The following is a 23,763-nucleotide window of genomic DNA, read 5'->3' on the forward strand; positions in this document are numbered from 1 at the left end:
ATATTCTAGTTAATTGAGAAATAATCCAGAGTCAGACTGGCTCTTTCCTGGAGCAGATCATTGAACTCCCCTTAAGAAATTATTCAGGAATTTAGATCAAGGCTTAAAGGTAAATCCTTTCCTCTTCCATCTTGTTACATCAATGTAAATTACAATATTGAGTTACGATAATCCATATCAGAAGTATATACCTTCAGCTGTTTTTCTGAAGCTAGTGACAAGAGACAGTCTTTTATACATTGCTGACCATGTTTTGTACCATGTCATCCTCCACTACTTTCATATTGGACAAGAGATTGATTCTTGACCCAAGGACAGCCTACTTTGGCTGCTCTACTTTGTAACAGATAGCCGGTAATGTACACCTCTCCCAAAAAGCTATTCTGTGCTGGTTGAATCAATTTGATTGTTTTTCTTGGGGAGTTTGGACTCAAAGACACATAGATGGAAAATTAGTTGGTAAATGGCAGACGAGAAAATTAAAACAGATACTAAGAGTAGGTGTACATGGGTAGAGCTCATGAGTAGGGGAGAATGGACATCAAGATACTAAAGTAGTAACATTAATGAGTCACTAGGACTATTGTGCGTGGAGGGAGAGTTGTGGTTATATCTTGAATGATGCTGGAGTTCTTTGAGGCCTGACCATGCAGCTGCTGAAACCTATTTCCTTTTCCTCTTTACTTCTGCATATATCCTTATACTAACCCCTCATCTTTGTTTCTTGCAAGCCATATAGTATGTTTATCAAAAGGGTTATAGCAGTAGCCAATTAAGTAACAGACACTCCCTCTTTTCCTTCTCCTTCTTCCCTGCCCCAAGCCACTAGTGGATCTAATTTCTCTAAGGAAAAAGAGGGGCAAGGGAAGTGAGTGGTGCCACCCATTTGCCCCTTCAGGTACCTGGGTCCAAAAGACAAACCAGCAATGGAGGAGGGAAACACTTTGAAGCATATGTAAGATTAATAATTAAACTACAACCAGAAAGTTATGGAATCTTCCCAAGATGTTATTACAGGACTTGAAAGGAAGATTTGGCATTGCATGTCTGGGAGCAATGGTGAAGAAAACCAAAAAACAATTTTATGTTCATACCCTCACTGAGGTGAGACTTCTCAATAAACTAGTTATTAATAGTTATACATGCCCTTTTTGAAACTACTTTTGCTTTTTTAAAAAAGCAAAAATATGTAATATCATCATATAAAAGAAAAGGGATGATATGCTTCTCAATTTGAAATGGGTGATTGTAATAAGGACACATAAGTTTGCAGCAGTGTGTGTTCAAAAAATAAGCTGATCAGACATACACACACACACACGCGCGCGCGCGCACGAGATTTATTGTACTTTAAAAATAATGAACACCGGATCACCTGAGGTCAGGAGTTCCTTGAGACCAGCTTGACCAACATGGCAAAACCCCATCTCTGCTAAAAAATATAAAAATTAGCCTGGACATGGTGTCACATGCCTGTAATCCCAGCTACTTGGGAGGCTGAGGCAGGAGAATCACTTGAACGCAGGAGGCTCAGGCCATAGTGAGCAGAGGTTGCGTGACTGCACTCCAGCCTGGGTGACAGAGCAGGACTGTGTCTCAAAAAAATAATAAATAAAAATAAACAGTTCAGTTCCTGTGCAAAAAATAGAATAAAGTTGTTATAGTAGCCCCCACTTATCTGAGAAGAATACACTCCAAGACCCAGCCCCCCCATCCCCCCAGCCCCAGTGGATGCCTGAACCCTATATACAATGTTTTGTTTTTTTCCCTATACGTACATACCTATGATAAAGTTTAATTTATAAATTAGGCACAGTAAGTGATTAGCAACAACAATAATGAAATAAAACAATTCAGTAAAATAGGGGTTACTTGAAAACAACTACCATGATACCACGACAGTTATCTGATCACTGAGATAGCTGCTAACTGACTCCTGGGCAAGGAGCATCTGTAGCAAGGAGACACTGAACAAAGGGCACCGTGCTACTCAGAAAGGCATGCAATTTAAAATGTGTGAATTGTTTGTTTCTGGAATTTTCCATGGAATCTTTTCAGACCATAGTTGACTATGGGTAACTGAAGCCATGGAAATTGAAACTGTGGATAAGGTAGGGACTACTGTTTTGCCTTCCTGCAGTTATGCAAGAAGTTGGCAGGGGAATTGATTCGTTATTTAATTTGATAATGAGAAAAGAAGAATACTAGGATTCAAAAGTTGAATTACCAAATGATGAATTTGTCAACTCATTCCCTGCACTCCAAGTATCAGCAAATTAAGAGTTCCAGTTCCCTCATTTGCCACATTTTTATACTCAGTGGGCTGCCATTACTGTTCTCATGTGTCACTTTTGTTACAGTTATCTGACTGCACTCTCATGAGGACAGTTCTTGAAAAGCTGCTTCCATCCCACACTTGCTTTGTGCCTGTGCTTGGCACTGAAGAAGACACAGATACACATTTGACCTCATGATGGTGCTCTGGAAGCCAAAATGATTCCTTTCCCTCTCCCCTTCCTGACTGGGCTTGTGTTTCTGTGTCTTATGAAGATGGTTAACTATATTTTATGGTGTTATATTCTTAGGTGGCAATCTAGTTGAAGTCCATAAGTAAGGAGCTAGGTCTTTTGTAGAGAAGCTGAATTTATTCAGTGTTATTCAGAGGTAGTCTCAGACAGCAAAGCAAAACTTGAAAAGCAGATTTCCCCCTGGCTTTTGAAAAACCTCTCTTCTCTTTTTTGTAACTGTTCTTTGGGAATTGGACTTTATGGGCTCTAAAATGTAAATTCAGAAAGAAATGAATGTGTAATTGTTGCTTCATTATCTTGTGTCATTCTTGGCTTTGGCTCTCCAAGTGGAAGCATTTCAATTGCAAGTAGACTTATATTGAATGCTGATGTTCTTTCCTGTCTTCCACCTGTGATGAGGCCTTGTTTTACTGATATGGCTGGCCCTTGCCAAGGTCCTTCAGCACCTCAAAAGCAGATTGTGAGATCCACACATATCTGCACCTAGCATGATTTTTTTTTTTTTTTTAAGACACAGCATCTCACTATGTTGACCCACACTGGCCTTGAACTCTTAAACTCAAGAGATCCTCCCACTTCGACCTCCTGAGTAGTGGAGGCTACAGGTGCGCACCACCACACCCAGCAATTAGCATGGTTTTGTCGTTGGCGGTATATGCTCTAGAGCAGGAGTTGGCAAACATTTTCTGTAAAGGGCCACGGAGTAAATATTTTAGGCATTGTGGGCCATAAGGTCTCTTATTGCAACGACTCAACTCTGCTGCTGTGGCATTAACACAGCTATAAGCAAAACATAATGAATGATCTTGTCTGTGTTTCTGTAAACATAGGGACTAAAATTTGAATTTTGTGAAATTGTTATGTAGCACAAAATATTATTCTTTTTAAAATGTGAAAATCATCCTTAGCACGTCGGCTGTTAAAAAACAGCCGGTAGGCCGGGCGCGGTGGCTCAAGCCTGTAATCCCAGCACTTTGGGAGGCCGAGACGGGCAGATCACGAGGTCAGGAGATCGAGACCATCCCAACATGGCCTAACATGGTGAAACCCCGTCTCCACTGAAAAATACAAAAAACTAGCCGGGCGAGGTGGCAGGCGCCCGTAGTTCCAGCTACTCAGGAGGCTGAGGCAGGAGAATGGCATAAACCCGGGAGGCGGAGCTTGCAGTGAGCTGAGATCCGGCCACTGCACTCCAGCCGGGGCGACAGAGCGAGACTCCGTCTCAAAAAAAAAAAAAAAAAAAAAAAAAAAAAACAGCCGGTAGGCTGGATTCAATCACAAGAAATGTAGTCTGACTTCTTCTACTCAAGGCATCTCAGGGTCCTAATGCTGGTTCTGTCACTTCACAACTGTGTGACCTTGAACAAGTTAATTCACCCAAATTACCCTCAGTTTCTTTACCTGGCCAATAAAATAGGTTGGTGTGGAAATTTCAATATAAATCTCTTCGAACACTGCCTGCCATATAGTAAGCATTCAATAAATGGTAGGTATTATTAATATTCCTACCTCCAAAAACATCTTTGTTTCATCTTTTCAGAGATTAAACTCAGATTACTTTGGTACGTGGTTTTGAATTGAGTTAGGTTTGTTCTTTTTCAAAGTTTGTTTTTTGCTTACTTTTCCCTTCACAAGCCTTCCATGCCCTTAGTAAATGATTGATTCCGATAAGACACACAGAGTATTTCAAAGGTCTCTTTGAAATATTAATTATTTAAAATATCGAATGTGAGATTTTTTTTTCCAGAGGCATAAACAGTGGTTTTTCTGGTAAGTGTTAACCTTCAGGTTTATTGGGTGCTTGTTTATTTATAGAATGTGTAATTTTCATCTCTCAATCTTCTAGCATATAGGTAGCTGGGAAAAAATGAATACACATAAACTTTTTTTTAACCACCATTTGCTATCAAACTCTCTTTTGCAAAGTGTCAAAAGGTGCTTTTGGCTGAAATTTTCTTCATTGAAACTCTACCATTAGAAATAACAAGCTTCTCTTTAAGATATACATACATTAGAGAAAGTTAACTCACCGATTCAATTCCCCTAACAAACTTTTAGGTAACACCTACCATGTAGACATTTTGGGAGAAATTGCTTCATCCATCCTTCATCATTTATCAGTTTGGGGTATAATATCCACTTATGACCCCTCATACAGTATTTATTCCATGACAAAATGTATCTAAAACATTAATTTTAAAAGTATTTAGGAAGAGTAGTATTCACTATGAAGTTTATCTGGGATTTGGTGAATTACCTCACTATAGGAAACTGTTAATTACCCGTTCTGGCAAGGAGATGAGATAATAGAATGAATGAACTCTCTAACCGACATATTCCCCTATGGTTTTAACTTTAATTGCTCTGAGATTAATTTTCTTTTTGGTGGATACCACTGTGCAAGGCCTCAACCTGGGAATGTAATGTTTTTCTGTTTTGTTTTACAAACTTTCAACTACTGCATAATGTAATTACTATACTGCCCCTAGCTCATCCTGTGGATTCTGGTAATTTCTTCTAAGCTCCTGTGTCCTCTTTTCAGTCTTGAAAGTTTTCTTCTTTTGAATAAGAGCATCTGCCTTCATTATTTTCCATAGAACTTTATACTTTCTATTTATGCCCTCTTCTAATCTCTTTGGAATATCTTGATTTTGTTAAACACTTTCTGGCTGTAAATAACTTCATAGACTATTATCTTAGTTACCATCTGTTGATTTTCCAAGTCACCATTAACTCCATTCTTCACTCACTTCCAATTAAACCACAAACTAACAAAAACCTCCTGTCGGCTAGAGGCTTTCTAGGTGCTTGTGGACTGAAATATAAGTTGCTTAGGCTTTTATGATGACTATTGACACAGTGCTTTGCCAAATGGTTTGATTTCTCTAATTTCTGACTCATTTATGGTTTTACTATTACTCTTACTGATAGATATTAAGGTCTTGCAGAGCAATGTGTTATTTTCACCATATCGTGGTAACCTTTTACTTAGTCTTTATTATCTCCTATTGTTTCATGTTAAATTCTAAGTTATTTGTCAGCCCTGGGCCGTCATGTTTGTTAGATCTCAGAGAAGGAGTTTTTGTTTTCCTCTTCTTTAATAAATGAGCAGTCTTCCAATTTTGCATTATCTACAAATCTGTATATCTTGCAGCACGTTCTTAATCTGGACCATGATAGATACTGTGAAAAAGATTGAATCTAGCACTAGTTTTTCTTGCGCTCCACTTGTCATCGCCTTCTTATGCTGTCAACTTCCATTTACTACTGCTGATGACCTTGCTCACAAAACAATTCTACATTTCTATTTATTCTTTTACCAATAATGACCAAACTGACCATCCGACTTTGCCTAGAGTTCTATGCAGAATAATATTTGTCACTGCAAATTAAATTGTATTTGTCACATAATTGATTTCTCTCCCAATCTGGTCCATTTCGCATACTACCGTGAGGCTGATCTTAAATGCCACCTTTGTCACATCGCTGTCCTGTTGAAGATCAATCAGTAGGTTTTTAGAGTCCATTGAAGCACATTCAAGTTTCTTAAAATGATATCCAAGCTCCTTTAGAACTTTGCTCTGATCTTACCTATCCAACTGTAACTCCTGTATCTTTCATCTCTATTTCTCCTCTCATGCTTTATCATGGATACCATCCATATTTTATTTCAGGTGGCTATACTGATTCAAAATGGCCTCAACTCTTTTTACCCCCTTAAAATTATGTGCTATGAATAGGCAAAACTAATATATGATGATAGATATTCAGACATATGTTTCATCTGAGTGGTAGGGGCAAAAGAGAATTTTCTGGCGAGATGGAAATGTTCAATATCATGATTGTGGTGGTAGTTACATGGATGTATGCATTTTTCAAGACTCTTCAAACTGTAAAATTAGTATCTTTCCATTTCAACATTTGTAAATTTACACACACACGTACACACACAGAGTGCACATGTATGTGCACTAGGAGTTCAGATATTTAGATTTATCTGTGAACCAGTATGGTCTGTTTTTGTTTTTTTTAAAATCTGTTTTTGTGTCTTTTACATGAAATTATAATGCCTAAAGTGCTCTAGAAATGTAATGTTTTCAGAGACTTAAGTCCCATTTCTTCCATGAAATCTTCCCCAACTCCTCAAGCCCACAGAAAGCATAGTTTTGTTTTTTAAAATGATTTCATATGTGCAAGTATTATCTCACATGGAAGGGTTCTGCTTTCAGTAAGAAGCCTTTTGCTTCTATGGGATCATTTAACAGTGATTGGTTCATAGCAACTTTTTTCAACTTTGAGCAGCTCAACTTTTGCAGAAAACTTTAAATATACAATCGAGAATTCAAGGAGGCTATAACAGTGAATTAAAACCATTATGCCTGGGTTGTTAAAATTTTAAGGAATGATTTTTATAATATTGGCTTTACTTTAGTAATTTTCAAGGTGTGATAAACTGGAATAGGGTCTTAGGGAATGAGAGAGTCCAGGGCACTTGGTGCTTGAGTTCCTAGAGGTGTAAGGGCTATTCTAATTAATAATGTTTGATAAAAAGGCAGGAGAGCACAGAGTAGTTTCAAAAACTATGAAGAGTCAGATATTTTGCCCTACTTGCATGCCAACAAGTTAGCTGGCTGCAGTGTCAGCGATGCCGGCAGAATACACAAGACTCCTGGGTCAGAGACACATAACTCTGTTATTCATGATACAGCAAGCAATATGAGCTTCACGTTCACATTGTTTTCCTCTGCCCTCCAACTCCCAGAGTTGGAAAGCAAACCTAGACCAGGGTTGCAAAGGCAAACCTAGGTGGATGCTGCACTCATGGTGGGTTTGTGTCATTGCTGAGGAATCCCATGCTTAGGGAACCCAAATCTTTTATGATGGACTGAACACAAACCTGCCTGACATTTGTCCTAGAGGGAGATATAACCTGTCTGCAAAGCAAATGAACGTGCTGTCTTCTCTAGAGGAAGACACTGTGTCTTCCAAGGTTGTTTTCTGTAAAAACATCCTTGAAAAGATAGTACAGAAAGGCCATCAGTGCCTCTGTTCAGAAAATGTGCAGAAATGTGAGAAACCCATAGAGAATTGTCTGTAAGTATGTGCTAGGCAATAGAGAATAGGCTTGCACAAAGGTATTAGAGGTAATTAATTTACCTAGTGCTAATTGTAATCTGTATCATCTCTAAACCCTTTTGTGAAAATTAAGACAACACAACACAAGTAAATGCTGATACTGAAAATTAAGCAGCAGGCATTCGGCATCTAACTAAATGACAAATACTGTGGGAAACATGAAAAAGAAGGTACAACCCATGCCTTTTATTTGATCTGATGATAAGTAGCTCACGCAAAGCCCACAGACTGCATGCAGCCCACCTAACTCCTTAGTGATATCTGTGACTTTCAGGCTGATTAGAAAGTTTCTTCTAAAGTGTTACCTCTCAGATGTGCCCGTAAGTTATCATTTTAGTAGCTAAAAGCATTACCAAATTTTCCCTTGATATTCTTTCACTCAGTTAAATAGGTATTGTACGTTGTAAAAAACACTTTTTTTGCACATGTGTTCAATAAAGTTTTTGTCTTTTTTAATGAAATAAATACATAGACAATTTTTTTTTCTTGAAGTTGAACTCGTAGGCCAAAAAAACCTACTCACTACTAATTACATCTAAGTAAGAATTAATGGTTCTATGAACTTGGAAATTCTAAGTGAACCGTCAACCTCAAATTAAATCACATACAAAATTTCACTGAAATCCATTCAAAATGAAGAATAACTTCTTTCAAAGGATCATGTTGACTCCCATTTTGTTTTAGGAAGACTAACTGAAATATAATCAATCCCATGATTATATTCATAAAACCTTGATTCAGTAAGCTTAGACATTTTACAAAAAACATTCAACTTCTTTGAAACTTATCATGGAGCAAAAGAAAAAGTAATGGGGGACTGAAGCCTGCATTTCTTTCCTTTAATACATCAGTGATATTTACAAAGATTTTTTTTTTTAGCATAACTATTTAGCATATGTATTCTCACAAGGGACAATATTACCTCAAAAGGGATGAATACTGGTTCTTGGGAATGTGGGTGGAAAAACATTTTAGATATTGCAATGGTTTGTAGCCTTCCAAAGGACCGCAGTACATAAACAGATGTACAAGATATCTATGGCATTAAATGTTAACAGTAGGGGGCGTTAGAAAAAATATCTAAAAAGACTCCCAGTGGGAGGAAGACGATAATGAAAAAAGGTTGCGAGACACTGATCTAGCATAATATTCTGACAAGTACAGTGAGGTGGCAACTATTAAATTAAGCAAAGGTATTTATTTTTAATTCCTCTTTACTTTATTTATTTTGAGACAGGGTCTCACTCTGTCACCCAGACTGGAGTGCAGTGACACGCTCATGGCTCACTGCAGCCCCAACCTCCCAGGCTCAAGTGACCATCCCGCCCCAGCCTCCTGAGTATCTGGGACTATACAATGCACACGCTACCACACCCAACTATTTATTTATTTTTTTTGTATGTGTATTTTTTTTAAAGATGGGGTTTCACCATGTTGTTCAGGCCAGTCTCGAACTCAAGTGATCCTCCCACCTCAGCCTCCCAAAGTGCTGGGATTACAGGCGTGAGCCACTGTGCCCAGCCTCCTCTCAACTTTTTGTCATATTTGTTTTTTCATCTTTTTATCTAATTACAATATAATAGCATTAAATAATTTTAATAAAACAATATAATGTTATACATTTTTATGTCTGCATATTATTTAGGTAAATCATAAATTTTTTTCAGTAATTTGCATATATTTACTTTTCTACATAGTCTTTATAATTATCATTTTTGTAAGGATACATAAAATTTCACTTGTGCTGTCATCCTCGCCTTCTTGTACTTACATATCTCTAAAAATTCCTTCCCTGTCTTCTTTGCAATTCTGCTTCTCCTGACTGCCTGTTAAAAGTTGGGTTTCTCTGATTCTGGGGAGGGGATTAGGAAGACATTAGTCAAAAGACACAAAATTTCAGTTGGACAAGAGGAATAAGCTCAAGAGATCTATTGTACATCATGGTAACTGTAGTTAATAACAATATATTGTGTATTCAAAAATTGCTCAGAGATTTTAAGTATCTGACTACCAAAAAATGGTGACATATGTTAAATAGCTTGATTTATTCATTCCACAATGTGTATGTATATTAAAACATCATGGTGGGGTACAGTGGCTCATGCCTGTAATCCCAGCACTTTGGGAGGCCGAGGTTGGGTGATCACTTGAGGTCAGGAGTTTTAGACCAGCCTGGCCAACATGGTGAAACCTTGTTTCTACTAAAAATACAAAAAAAAAATTAGCTGGGCATGGTGGTGCACACTTGGAATCCCAGCTACTTGGGAGGCTGAGGCAGGAGAATCGCTTGAACTCGGGAGGTGGAGGTTGTAGTGAGTCTCAATTACACCACTGCACTCCAACCTCAGCAACAGAGGGAGACTCTGTCTCAGAAAAAAAAAAAAAAAAGAAAAAAAGAAACCACATCATATACTGGGTGTGTGTGTATGTATAAAATTTTTACTTGTCAATTAATAATTCTTAAATATTTTGTTAAAAGTTGAGGTTCTCTGGAATTGCATCTTCTATTCTCTCCTTCTTCTAATATACTTTTTCAGGGTAGGTAATCTCATCCACCATCCAGTGACACCCAAATCTTTAACTCCAGCCCAGAGTTCACTCTTGCATTTCAGACCCACATTTCCAACTTCTTTTTCGTTATTTCTAATTGTATATTCCTTAGACATATCAAATAGATCACATTTTCTCGTACTTGTTTATCCCTGGTCATCTAAACTCCTCTCCTTAATCTCACCCTCCTTCTCTTGCCAGCTAAGTCCTATTGACTGTATTAATGCCTTCAAAATGTCCATCCCCTCCATTCACTTTGCTCTCTGGTTAGTTCAGGCTATGTGTTATTTAGACAATTACGCTATGCAATTAAAAATTTCCCTGCCTTTTTTTTTTTTTTTTTTTTTTTTTTTTTTTTTTTTTTTTTTTTGAGATGGAGTCTCGCTCTGTCACCCAGGCTGGATGGAGTGCAGTGGCGTGATCTTAGCTCACCGCAACCTCTGCCTCCCAGGTTCAAGCGATTCTCCTGTCTCAACCTCCCAAGTAGCTGGGATTACAGGCGCCTGCCACCACGCCTGGCTAATTTTTTTTTTTATTTTTAGTAGGGACGGGGGTTTCACCACGTTGGTCAGGCTGGTCTTGAACTGCTGACCTCAAGTGATTCTCCTGCTTCAGCCTCCCAAAGTGCTGGGATTACAGGTGTAAGCCACTGTGCCCGGCCAAAATTTCCCTGCCTGTTGTCTTGCCATCCTCTGAGTCATTCTCCACAATGCTGTCCAACAAGTCTTTCTAAAGAGTAAATCTGATCAGGTCACTTCCTATTGTTTATAGTTGATATGCCCAGTACAGTAGCCACCATCTGCATGTTGCTATTGTGTGCCTGAAATGTAACTAATCTGAATTGACATGTGCAGAAGTAAATATGTACTAGATTTCTAAGAGTTAATCTGATAAGAAGAATGTAAAATACATCATTTTGAAAATACATTTGGCTGAATGTTTACTTAATGTATTAAAAATTAATTTGGCCAGGTGAGGTAGCTCACATCTGAAATCCTAGTACTTTGGGAGGCTGAGGCAGGCAGACCACCTGAGGTCAGGAGTTCGAGACCAGCCTGGCCAACATGGTAAGACCCTGTCTCTACTAAAAATACAAAAATTAGCTAGGCGTGGTGGCGGGCGCCTGTAATCCTAGCTACTTGGGAGGCTGAGGCAGGAGAATTGCTTGAACCCAGGAGGCGGAGGTTGTAGTGAGCGGAGATCGCACCACGGCACTCCAGCCTGGGCAACAGAGCGAGACTCTGGCTCAAAAAGAAAAAAAAAAAAATTTTACCTTTTTAAATTTTTTTAGTATTACTACCAGAATATTTAGCATTATTTATGTGGTTCACATTTATGGCCTGTATTTTATACCTAGTGAATACTACCGGCTTATAGAATAATGTTCAAGCCCCATATCGTAGAATTTTCATCTTTCATCATCTGGCCACTAATGCCTAGTTCATTTCAACTTCTGCCAGCTATTGAGCAAAGAGAACTGGGCTTGGTATCAGACTGATCTGAGTTCATACCTGGGCCTCTCCACCACAGTTGAAAAACATACAGTACTTATCCCAGTGTGTTGTGAGGATTAAAATATCTAACAACTGTAAAGTGTCTACTGCATACGATTTAATTCTCCCAGGTACATTCTAGCCATACCAAACTACCTTCAGGTCTTCTTTTTTTTTCCTATTGAAAAGAGCAGGTGATACTTCAGATGTGTCTGTAACCTTAATGATTTTTATTTTTTGAAGATGGAATCTCACTCTGTTGCCCAGGCTGGAGTGCAGCGGTACAATCTTGGCTCACTGTAACCTCTGCCTCCCAGGTTCAAGTTCAAATGATTCTCTTGCCTCAGCCTCCCGAGTGGCTGGGACTACAGGCGCCCACCACCACGCCTGGCTAATTTTTATATTTTTAGTAGAGTCTGGGTTTCACCATGTTGGTCAGGCTGATCTTGAACCCCTGACCTCAAGTGAGCCACCCACCTCGGCCTCCCAAAGTGCTAGGATTACAGGCAAGAGCCACCATGCGCCACCTCTTAATGAATGCTACAAGTACACTATCCCCCTTCCGTGTTTACTTAATGGGCTGTACTTCATTTTTCCTGTTTTCACCAAATATTAGACCTGAGAACCTCAGCATTTCTCTTCATTTTTTTTTTCATTCAATACCCCGTCCTAGAGAGTTTATTTTAAAAGAATAAATTATTATAACATTGAAGAAGTCTCAAATCAAATGCAGAACATAATCAAAAAAGATTTTAGCTTGCTGTTATCCCATAAGAAAATGTATTTTCAGCTGGGTGCAGTGGCTCACGCCTGTAATCCTGGTATTTTGGGAGACCGAGGCGGGTGGATCACCTGAAGTCAGGAGTTCAAGACCAAGGCCTGATCAACATGGAGAAACCCCATCTCTACTAAAAATACAAAATCTAGCCAGGTGTGGTGGCGCATGCCTATAATCCCAGCTACTTGGGAGGCTGAGGCGGGAGAATCGCTTGAACCCACACAGAGGTTGTGGTGAGCCGAGATCGCACCATTGCACTCCAGCTTGGGCAACAAGAGCAAAACTCTGTCTCAAACTAAACTAAAATAAAATAAAATGTATTTTCATTTGTGATCTCATACCCCATAGTTAATTTTTTAAACAAAGTAGGATTTAGATTTAACTTTGGAGTAGCATCAGAAATAATGTCCTTTCCCTCTTCCCTCCTTCTTCTCTTAACCCTCTTGCCTGCAAACTGTCATCTACCTCAGACTCACACATTTAGCTACCCTCAAGGTAGCCACCTATTTGGGGTCCTTTTCATCAGCTAGGCCAGTTAGGAAGAGCAGGCTGAGCTCACTGGGAATTATGCCCAGTGTGGTAGAGGCTTTCTGGCCATTGACACCTTGAGACAAACTCTAACAAATTTTAGAGGTGTTTTTCATGGCCAGAGTTGTCAAACATAGGAGGAGGGTAAAATGTTTTAAATGCTGTTTCTGTTAGGAATTTCCACGAGCATCTTCTGAGCATCCCACTCATGGCTCCTTAACAGTTCTTTCCCACAGGAAAAGTGTAGACACACAACAGCATTCTAAAAAGGAAGTGGGACTCTGGCTGATGTCTCTAAAAGTTAAAATGTGGCCTTTCAGATAATGTGGTCACCTTTTCTTTATACGGTGTCAGCATCTCAAAATGGTAAAGGATATGGATTAGGTAAGAATTGAATGCAAATGTGTTTTGCAAATAGTGTTTTCTAAGATAATCGCAGATGATGGTTGAATGCCGAAAGTATTAATACAATCAGTATTTAACCTTGTGTAACTCTGCTTCATCAAATCACGCCCTGCACATTGATTGCATTAAGCTGGGTCAGTGGTTTCTTGCTTAGGAATATCTTATAAGAATCTTAACAGGAAGGCAGCAGTAGCTGATCAGCTACTGTTTATTTGCATACTGAGCGTGTCATCAATAATACAAAAGACAAGGTCTTTAAGTTGAGAGAACAGTGGGATTGGCATGAATTTTGCTTAATGGTGCATAATAAGCAAAGTAGTCTGTGGTGCCAGAAACTGACAGGATCCATTATGTTAAAACAGATATATGTCTTTAATTTAGGGATATTATGTAAATCTGACAGGAGTTTTTCCCTTTATTTTCCTGTAGTTTAACTTTAATTGCTCCAAGATTAATTCTGATTTCTCCCTTTCACCAGAGGGTGATGAGACAGGCGTGATGGATAATCTTCTGGAAGCCCTACAATCAGGTGCAGCATTCAGAGACCGACGAAAGAGGATTCCAAGGAATCCAGGTAAAACACGTTCCACCTCACACAGTATTGTAAAATATGAATGTTCAGAGCAAAGTAGCAACACCAAAAAAAAAAAAATAAATAAGGAAAATAAAAATACTTCTTCATGAAGACTTTTTTTAACAGTTGATCTCAGCTCATGTGTGAAATCTCAGCAGGCATCTACATGATTGCAAGTTTCAACTTGGTAAATGTATCTTCAAATAACTGTAGACTTTACAGCAAAAATCGGAAACCAGGACTCCCACTGTGTTTAATATTAAATATTTTAATTGTTATTTTATGAGCATGTGGTTTAGGTGGAAAGTAGTTTAAAACCATAAATGTAATTAAATCATTAAAAGTAATTGACCCTAAGGATATCACATTAGCTATTCACAGGTAAGGAAACTGAGACAATGTTTGCTTCTAGAGACAGTTTTGGTTTTGCAGCTCAGTCTGTTCTCTGTGATCTATGTTAATAAAGGGAGGAGAGGCACAGATAATCCAAGATCCCCTCAAATCCCCAAGTTTTTGTTTTTGTATTTGATTAGTAACAGTTAAAACCACACTATGAAAATAGATCTCAGGGGAAGAAAAAACATAAAAGAAGTAAAACAACCTCCCTCACCTAAGTGAACTAGAAAGTTGTCCACTTTCTCTGTTCATATCCTATGAAAGAAGTAAATAATGTAATAGCTCCTCTAAGGATAATCCAAGTAGGCTGAACTGTCTGCCTCCTCTCAGTAAGGTTTTCTATTTTTAGTTCGTATCTTTCTTGAAGTAAAGAAAGAAATTAGGTATGTTGGTTTTAAGACTCCTCTTCATGGGCTGTAAAGTTATATGGAGAAGTAAATGAAAAATGGAAAATTAATAGTAAATATGTAAACTCTACTTCATTTAGATTAATAAGATTTGCCTTAAATAGCCTGCGATTCCAAAAATATTCTGTATTTGGACTGGAAGTTACCATGTGTCATTGAATGGAAATTGGTAGCTCTTAAAACCATTGTACTGCAACAAACGAGTGAGAGAAATGGGGCCCAGAACATAGTTGTCCAGGAAAGCTTTTGGCAGTGGTGACCTTGATGGCAGAAGACAATATAAGTTATATTCATCTTTTTCACATTTGGGTGAATCCTGGTGGATATTGGGTAACATTCTGCCTCTGCTATTTATGGATGATCCCTGAGAGACTAGCCTAAAGATAAGATTTGATTGAGAGGAAGGAAGTGTTTTGGTTGGAGTATAAGACTACTTTTATGTGTATGAATGCATCGTAGATGGCCTACAAAAAGGGTGGAAGACTGGAGGAAAAAAAGAATGGAAATCTGTATTTATAAGTTCATATTCATTTTTAAGGTAATGCTGCATGGCAGAATACCAGGAGCACTACTCACCTATAACTATGAGGCAGCCATTCCACTTATCCGCAGCCTTTGTCTGTAAATGAGAATGTTCTACCATGCCATCAGAAGCCCCTACTACCTCTTAAGGAAAATAAAAACCTTCACTGCTCTTTCTGGAACTATCAGATCAATAGTAGTCAGTGAAAGGTGAACTGAAATAATTTTTGTATCAATTCATTTCTCCGTTAAGCAGCTGATAAGTAAAAACATGTTATTCTGGGCCATAAAAGAACTGCCATAATTTTTCTAGGCTGTTTATTTTAAAAATGCACATTTGCTAAAGCCCTTGTCTGATTAGTCTCACACCTCATACTGATTCTAGAAAAACTGTACTTGGAGAGAGAGATCATTCCACGGGGTTTCTGTGAGTTTGGTACTCAAGGGAATATAGTGTTGTCAACTGTGAAACACCAAGAATATATTCACAAACTGCATAATTTTATAGTACTGATTCCAAGTAATCTAAATTGGGATTTCCTGTGGATTGTAGCTGGAGTGCCTCCATGAACACATAGGGTTAAAAATATCACTCCATTTAGCTGTGGCAGTTGTTCCAAGTGGCAGCAGCCAAAGCAAATGTCCAGAGGTAAAACGAAACTCCAAGGCAGGCAGTGGCAGTGGTTGGGAAAGCACCTTGGTTATCAGTAGAAAAGCTGGAAGTGAGGGAGGGGGAACAGAAGGCACAGAGTTTACAAGTCTGCCAAAAAACTCTGTCTGCCTCTTTCTAGAAGAAGCGGAACCAGGGACTTTACAGATTTCCTCCTTGCCTCAGCCCTTCCTAGCTAGATCATCTTTTCCTGCTAGTCCCCTGTTATTTTTACTTTCTTGGGCACCTGATTTGTTTCCTTTCCAAGATCCCATTGACTTGGTATTGTTACACTTTCCCTGTTCAACACTGACATCCTTGATCTTTTCCAACAACCTCCACTTCAGTATGATGAGATAAAAGCAGAAAAGCCAAATTATAAAGAAGGCTATTTTCCCCCAAGTAAAGTAAAATAAAAGGAAAATCCAAAAAAACTCTAAAATCAGAGTCAACCACAATCAGCAAAGATGTTCTTACTGCTCTGCTTGCCATTTTCATTACCATCACTTATAGATGGGAATTACTGTTATGTAAAATACAGAGCTCTACCATTGTGTTTCTAATTGTAATCTTTTTATTTATTATTTATTTATTATTATTTTTTGAGATGGAGTCTTGCCCTGTTGCCCAGGCTGGAGTACAGTGGCGCGATCTCGGCCCACTGCAACCTCCACCTCCCGAGTTCAAGAGATTCTCATGCCTCAGCCTCCCCAGTATCTGGGATTACAGGAACGTACCACCATGCCCAGCTAATTGTTGTATTTATATTTTCTTCTTCTTCTTTTTTTTTCATGTTTATATTTTGAGACAGAGTCTCTCTCTGTCACCCAGGCTGCAGTGCAGTGGCATGATCTCGGCTCACTGCAGCCTCCACCTCCTGGGTTCAAGTGATTCTCCTGCCTCAGCCTCCCGAGTAGCTGGGACTACAGGTGCCTGCCACCACGCCTAACTAGTTTTTGTATTTTTAGTAGAGATGGTGTTTCGCCAGGTTGGCCCAGCTGGCCTCAAACTCCTGACTCGTGATCCACCCACCTCGGCCTCCCAAAGTGCTGGGATTACATGCATGAGCCACCCATGCCCAGCCAAATTGTTGTATTTTTAGTAGAGATGGGGTTTCGCCCTATTGCCTAGGCTGGTCTCAAACTCCTGACCTCAGGTGATTTGCCCACCCGGGCCTCCCAAAGTGCTGGGAGTACAGGTGTGAGCCACCGTGCCCAGCCATCTAATTGTAATGTTTTTAATTTTATATGTAAACAAAATAAGGTGATAGTCTGTATTCTTCATTAGAAAATCAAAATGTTAATAAATGGTATGATTAGTTGCCTAAATTATAAATCGCCCACTCTGAGCCTGTGCCCCCTACCCAAGACCTACCATGTTTAGTAACTCAGAAGGAGCTTCCAAATATTGCCTCCAGCCCATTCAGCAGAATGTGCTGTTTCAGTTAAGTACCAAAAGACATTTCAAGGCAGACTATCATATCGGTAATGATAATTGAAAAAAATTTTTTAAATAAGAAACAAACAAAAAGGCTGGGCATGGTGGCTCACGCCTACAATCCCAGCACTTTGGGAGGCCGAGGTGAGAGGATCATCTGTAGTCCCAGCTACTCAGGAGGCTGAGTGGGAGGATTGCTTGAGCCCGGTAGGCAGACGTTGCAGTGAGTAGAGATCATGCCACTGCATTCCAGCCTGGATGACAGAGCCAGACCCTGACTCAAAAAAAAGAAAATATTAACTGGTGTATCACAGCCCCCAAATAGTTGAAATGTACACAGGTGATAAATAGTGACGCTGGTTGTACTGGTGCATACTAGCTGAATATTAACCCAGATCACAAGCTTTGCTGATGTCAAAATCAGAGATTAGGAAATGAGCCCCTAAATATTCATTTATTGTACATCTGCTGTGTAAAAGATACTATGCTATACATGACGAGGGAAGATGTAGAAATAATTAAGATAAGATTTCCTTTAATTATAAGACCCTGTGTATTATAGGAACCATAAGAAGCACAGAAAGAATACAGAATAAGTAAGGCAGAAGATAGTAAGTATCATACAAGAGGTGTTAATAACATACTTCGTGACTTCAGAGGATGGGACTAGCATGCATTATCAGATATATCAGAAAAATAATCATGGAGGAAAAGACTGAAGGATGGGTTGGGATTCCAACAGTGAGAGCTGGAGTTGGGGATAGTGGGCATTTTAGTCAAAAGAAATGTCATTACGAAAAACAGAGGCAAGAAAGTTCAAAGCATTTTTCAACAATGGCAAACAGTACAGTAAGAAAATAGGATATATATAGTATAGAAGTATAGAGGTAATTCTGGAAAATTAGGTTGGCTTCATATCATGGAGTGCTTGAATGAGTGACTAAGGTGTTAACTTATAATTCTTTAAGCAATGGGGATTTATTGAAGGTTTTTAAGCAGTGGAGGGACACAATCAAAGTTATGCATTAGAACATTTAATCTAAAGGAGTATAAGTATTCAATTAGGAGTCTATTGTCATATTCTTAGTTGGAGATAATTTAGAGGGAGAGGAGTAGTCAAGAGGCAACCATAACCCTACAGCTTTGAGTATGACTGGCTAAGAAGACGGTTGGGTTACTAAACTATTATTATTTTATTATTTTATTTTATTTTATTTTTTTGAGAACGAGTCTCACTCTGTCGCCAGGCTGGAGTGCATTGGCGTGATCTCGGCTCACTGCAACCTCCACCTCCCAAGTTCAAGCAATTCTCCAGCCTCAGCCTCCAGAGTGGCTGGGATTACAGGCATGAACCACACCCAGCTAATTTTTTTTATTTTTAGTAGAGATGAGGTTTCATCATATTGGCAAGGATGGTCTTGATCTCCTGACCTCGTGATCTGCCAGCCTTAGCCTCCCAAAGTGCTGGGACTACAGGTGTGAGCCACCGCACCCAGACGTAAGGTTACTAAACTATTAAGATCAAGAAAAGGAGGTGATAGTAGAAGAAGGTAAATTCAGTTTTGGGTGAGTTAAACTGAAAGTGATAGCAGAAAGTTGAGGTCAGGATGTCCAGAAGGTTCTTGGAAATATAGATTTCATGACAAAATGGATTCTTGAGTGTTCTGGATATAGTGTGGATAGGGGAAGGGATTGTTATAGGGATTTTTAAGAGAAAAGAAAACCAAAGACAGAGCCTTGAAAACGCCTTCACTAAGGGGCTAAAAGAAGATAGACAAGGAGCAATTGGGCAGGTAGGAGGAGAATCCAGACATTATTGTCCTAGAAAAAAAGGAAGAGGGAAGTACTAAGAAGGCAGGAGAGGTGAACATTTTTAACAATGACATATGCTCTGGTGGAATAAAAAAGGGTAAAAACCAATGATTTGCTATTTGGGAGCTTTCTAATGACTTTTTGAAGAGCATCCTTTCAATATTGTGATGGAACTGAGAAGAGAATACAGAGCTATGCAGAGTAGATGGTGAGGCTATAGGGAAAGATCATATTCATTCAACAGTTGAGCAATCTTATTGAATGCCTCCTCAGTACATTATACTGAGTAAGGTACTGAGGATACAAAATCAAACGGGAGCCTAGAGGAGCTCACATACTGTTTGGGAAAACATGAATATAAACCATGTGATCAAATTACAATGCGGTCTTCTATATGCTGTAATAGAGATAGGAACAGTAAGCCTGTGCAGCATAGGAGTTAGAGTAACCACTCCCAACCACCCACCTCTCTCCTTTGTGTCTACATAATATGGGCTATTCTTTCTAGCAGTTCGGTGGGTGAGAGGTACATCTCATTTTTCCTTAACAACCTAGTATGGATTTATCTTCTGTGAATTTTGCTAAACCTTTCTTGATCCTGTGTTGTTACAGCCTTTGTTACCACATAAGATAATAAGTTGCGTATGTTTACCATCTACTTTGTAAAGAATTGCCCATCAGGATTCCTGACTGTGTCATTGTAAGATCAAAGATAAGCTTTGGAGGAAAAAGCAGCACAGAGAGAGACACCTTGCGGGAGTGAAAACCACTCTTAAAATACAAATACACAACTCCACTTCTGTTTTATTGCCAAATAGCTATAGATACTTAGAGCTTGCTTCTCTTTCTTCAACCAACCCAACTTTTTTATTCTTTGCCCACTGTAAGTAAATATAAATGGGCTTCTCAGCAATAGGTGGATATCTAACTTAGCATTTTGGCTATGACTGGATTTTGATCTATAGTTCTAGACATTAAAAAAAACACACAAGAGAAGCATTATGAAGAAATGAAACCATGAAACAATAAATGTATTTTGGTTTTAGAACCGCACAGGGCAACCAAGAAAACTAAATTTCACAAATCAGGGGCAACTCAGGAGACGCATGATCCTAGTTTTATGTATCAGCAAGATAACAGTATAAATGAGAAGGTATGATTTACCATTTGAGAACAGATAGGGGACAAGAAACAATGTTATACAACAGAGGAAAAGAAACCTCTCTATGTATTAGGGAAGAATAATTTCACAGCAAAACAAAACCCACATTGCCCCAGGCCTCACTGCCTCACGTAAATAACAAAACTCAAATTTTGCTGGCTCTTGTCTCCACATACACATTCAGGACCTCAGCTGCTATAAGGGCTCTCTGAAACATTTCTGGGAGTTACCAGGGGGCATTTCACAGAAACAAGCACACACCACTGTTCCTCCACCTCTGCTACAATACCATGCATTTCTACACTTGCTGTCTTCACGCCAGAATTGGACAGTGGTCATTGACAAAGTAGGGGGGAAATGCCTCTCTCTTTTCTCTTAGTGTGGCACTCCACCTGTGTACCAAGTAGTACTGCTTATACCTCAGAGTATTACAGATCATTTTAGAGAAAGAGCTTTCAATTTTAAATGACACCCTCCCCCGTCCACCGTCACATGAGATTTGACCCAAGATGGCAAGAGCCAAAGATAAGCTCATAACAGATCCCATGTAATACTCAGCATTATCTTGATAACCAAGGTCTGTTGTGGTTTTGTGCTTGTTTTGTTTTATTATTACTAGGTCATGCTGGTCATTCATTGCAAGCTGTTTACTTCTTTCTCCCTGAAGATGAGTTCTTCTTCATGAACTTTCTCAGTCTCTGTTTTATAAATGTCAGAATCTTATACTAGCACACTAATCCCCATTTAGTCTATAGTACATTCATTATACTGTAATATACAATTAAAATCTGGTTTTAAAAAGTAATGCAAAGAAATAAATAAAAGCATGACATTCATCCAAGTAATACTTATTAATCAAATACTAGGGGCCAGGTAACAGTGCTAGGGCCTTGGAGTACAAATGTGGGTCTTGCCCTTAAAAACTCAGATTCTCATGGGAAAGACATGTGATGTAAATTTCATAATATAAATGTACAAAAAGTGCTAAAAAGAGCAACTAACTGCCTGGAGAATTCAAGAGAGGCTTCATGATGAAAGTGGCCTTTGATCTGAGTTTGGAAGGGTGAATAGTAGTTTGGGGAAAAACAAGAGGAATAGGCTTTTCAGATAAAGGAAATGACGAAAACATGTGATGGAGATATGAAAGAGTAAAATGGCAATGACAAAAAGTTAGTTTGTTGTAGCAAAGAGCCAGCAGGGGGTTTAAAGTAAAGGATTACATGATTTTACACACACACACACACACACACACACACACACACACACACACACGTAAATGAGGTTGAGGCTGGGGATTGATTTTGGGGACATCTGCACATATATCTGTTTATTGAAACCTTAGGATCACCCAGAAAGAACATGTCAAATGAGAGGGTTGAGGATGGTACATTTGGGAATTATAATATTTAAGAGGCAAATAGAGAAATCAACAAAGGATAATCAGAAAAAGGAAAAAAAAAATGGAAAGGGAAGAAGAGAAGCAGTAAAAAGTGGTACCTAAGAGCTGGGCATGGTGGCATGTGCCTATAATCCCAACTGGTAAGAGGACTGCTTGAGCCCAGGAATTTGAGACCAGCCTGGGTAACATAGTGAGACCCTCTTAAAAAAAAAAATAGTAGTACCTGGAAGACCAAGAGTAGATAAAATTTCAGAACGGAGAATTAGTCAACATTGTCACATTCTATAGAAAAGCTAGGCGGAATGACAACTGATAATTGACCAATGGGTTTTTCAACTAGCAGATTACACCTGACCTTTTCCCAAGTACTTTCAGTACAGCTGTGAGGGCCAAGAGCCAGGTTCTTTTTTTTGTTTTTGTTTTTGTTTTTGTTTTTGTTTTTGTTTTGTTTTTTAGACAGAGTCTGACTCTGTCACCCAGGCTGTAGTGCAGTGGTGCGATCATCACTCGCTGCAGCCTCAGACTGCCAAGCTCAGGTGATCCTCCCACCTCAGCCTTCTGAGTAACTGGGATGACAGGTGCATGCCACCATGCCCAGCTATTTTTTTTTCTTTTTTTTTTTTTCTGTAGAGATTGGGTTTCATCATGCTGCCCGAGCTGGTCTCAAACGTTTGGGCCCAAGCCATCTGCCCGCCTCAGCCTACCAAATTGCTGGGATTACAGGCGTAAGCCACCACACCACACCAAGAGCCAGAATATAATGCATTAAATAATGAAGAATATCTTTTATACCTTGAATGCTGAGATTTGAGGGAAAGATAAGTAGTTAGAAGACAATGAAAAGATAAATTGTGTCTCTTTTAGAGATTCTGACAGGAAACGCTAGATACTCCCAAGATCTTGAATGGAATTATCAATCACTAATAATTATGCCAAATTTTACTTTCAAATATGTGATGCCCCCCGCTTAATTCAGTTGCATTTGTTTAGCATACACTGTGTGATTCAGCTAAACTACCTTAGCATGCCTAGTGATTGGTAGTTGTGTGATATGTAATTCATAGCCTCCAATGTAGAGTTTTACTCTCATAAGTTAAAATGAAGAACATTTATGGCTCATACAGAGAGGGACTGGATTGAGGATAGAGGAGAGATATTCTTGAGTTAACTGGAAAGAAGAGGGTAGGATGGAAAAGGTGCCAAAAATGAATAGGAGCTGGGCACAGTGGCTCACACCTTTAATCCCAGCACTTCGTAGAGCCAAGGCAGGAGGATCTCTTGAGCCCAAGAGTTCAAGACCATCCTAGGCAACACAGGGAGACCTTATCTCTACAAAAATTTTTATTTGAAAATTAGCCAGGGGCAGGGCGTCGTGGTTCACACCTGTTATCCCAGCATAACTTTGGGAGGCCAAGGTGGGGGGATCTCGAGGTCAGGAGTTCGAGACCAGCCTAGCCACCATGGTGAAACCACATCTCTACTAAAAATACAAAAATTAGCTGGACTTGGTGGTGGGCGCCTATAATCCCAGCTACTTGGGCTGAGGCAGGAGAATCATTTGAACCCAGGAGACAGAGGTTGCAGTGAGCCAAGATCATGCCATTGCACTCCAGCCTGGGCAACAGGGCGAGACTCCGTCTCAAAATAAAAAAAAAAAAAAAGAAAAGAAAGTTAGCCAGGTGTGGTAGTACACACCTGTAGTCCAGGCTACTAGGAGGATGTGGTGGGAGGATCACTTGAGTCCAGGAGGTTGAGGCTGCAGTGAGCTGTGATCATGCCACTGCATTCCAGCCCAGGTGACAGAGCCAGACTCTGTCTCAAAATAAAAGAGGGATGGGGGTTGGGTGGGGCCACCTTAAGAAAATCTTTGTCAACTTTTAGAATTAACTGGTTTGCACAGGGTGAAAGTCAGGAGAAGGTGGGTCATAGTACCTATGTAATTCTCTTGAGATGAGGGAAGGAGGTGGTTGAATAGGGGCAAATCAGA

At 39.3% G+C, this 23,763-nt stretch overlaps 1 protein-coding gene across 6 annotated transcripts in view; it reads left to right on the forward strand.

The window, feature by feature from the left end:
* The window catches only part of DIAPH2 (diaphanous related formin 2), a 912,659-nt gene that overhangs the window by 738,625 nt on the left and 150,271 nt on the right, over window positions 1-23,763 (forward strand). For 3 of the 6 annotated variants that reach the window (XM_050775145.1, XM_050775147.1, XM_050775146.1), the window contains one exon: window positions 13,897-13,992. In XM_050775145.1, coding sequence (XP_050631102.1) covers window positions 13,897-13,992 — 96 coding nt within the window. Of the gene's footprint in view, window positions 1-13,896; window positions 23,443-23,763 lie in introns of those variants that run through there. The other 3 variants (XM_050775142.1, XM_050775143.1, XM_050775144.1) reach the window with 1 other exon arrangement.

Source organism: Macaca thibetana, chromosome X (genome assembly GCF_024542745.1).
Source record: "Macaca thibetana thibetana isolate TM-01 chromosome X, ASM2454274v1, whole genome shotgun sequence".
In the NCBI taxonomy this organism is placed as follows: domain Eukaryota; kingdom Metazoa; phylum Chordata; class Mammalia; order Primates; family Cercopithecidae; genus Macaca; species Macaca thibetana.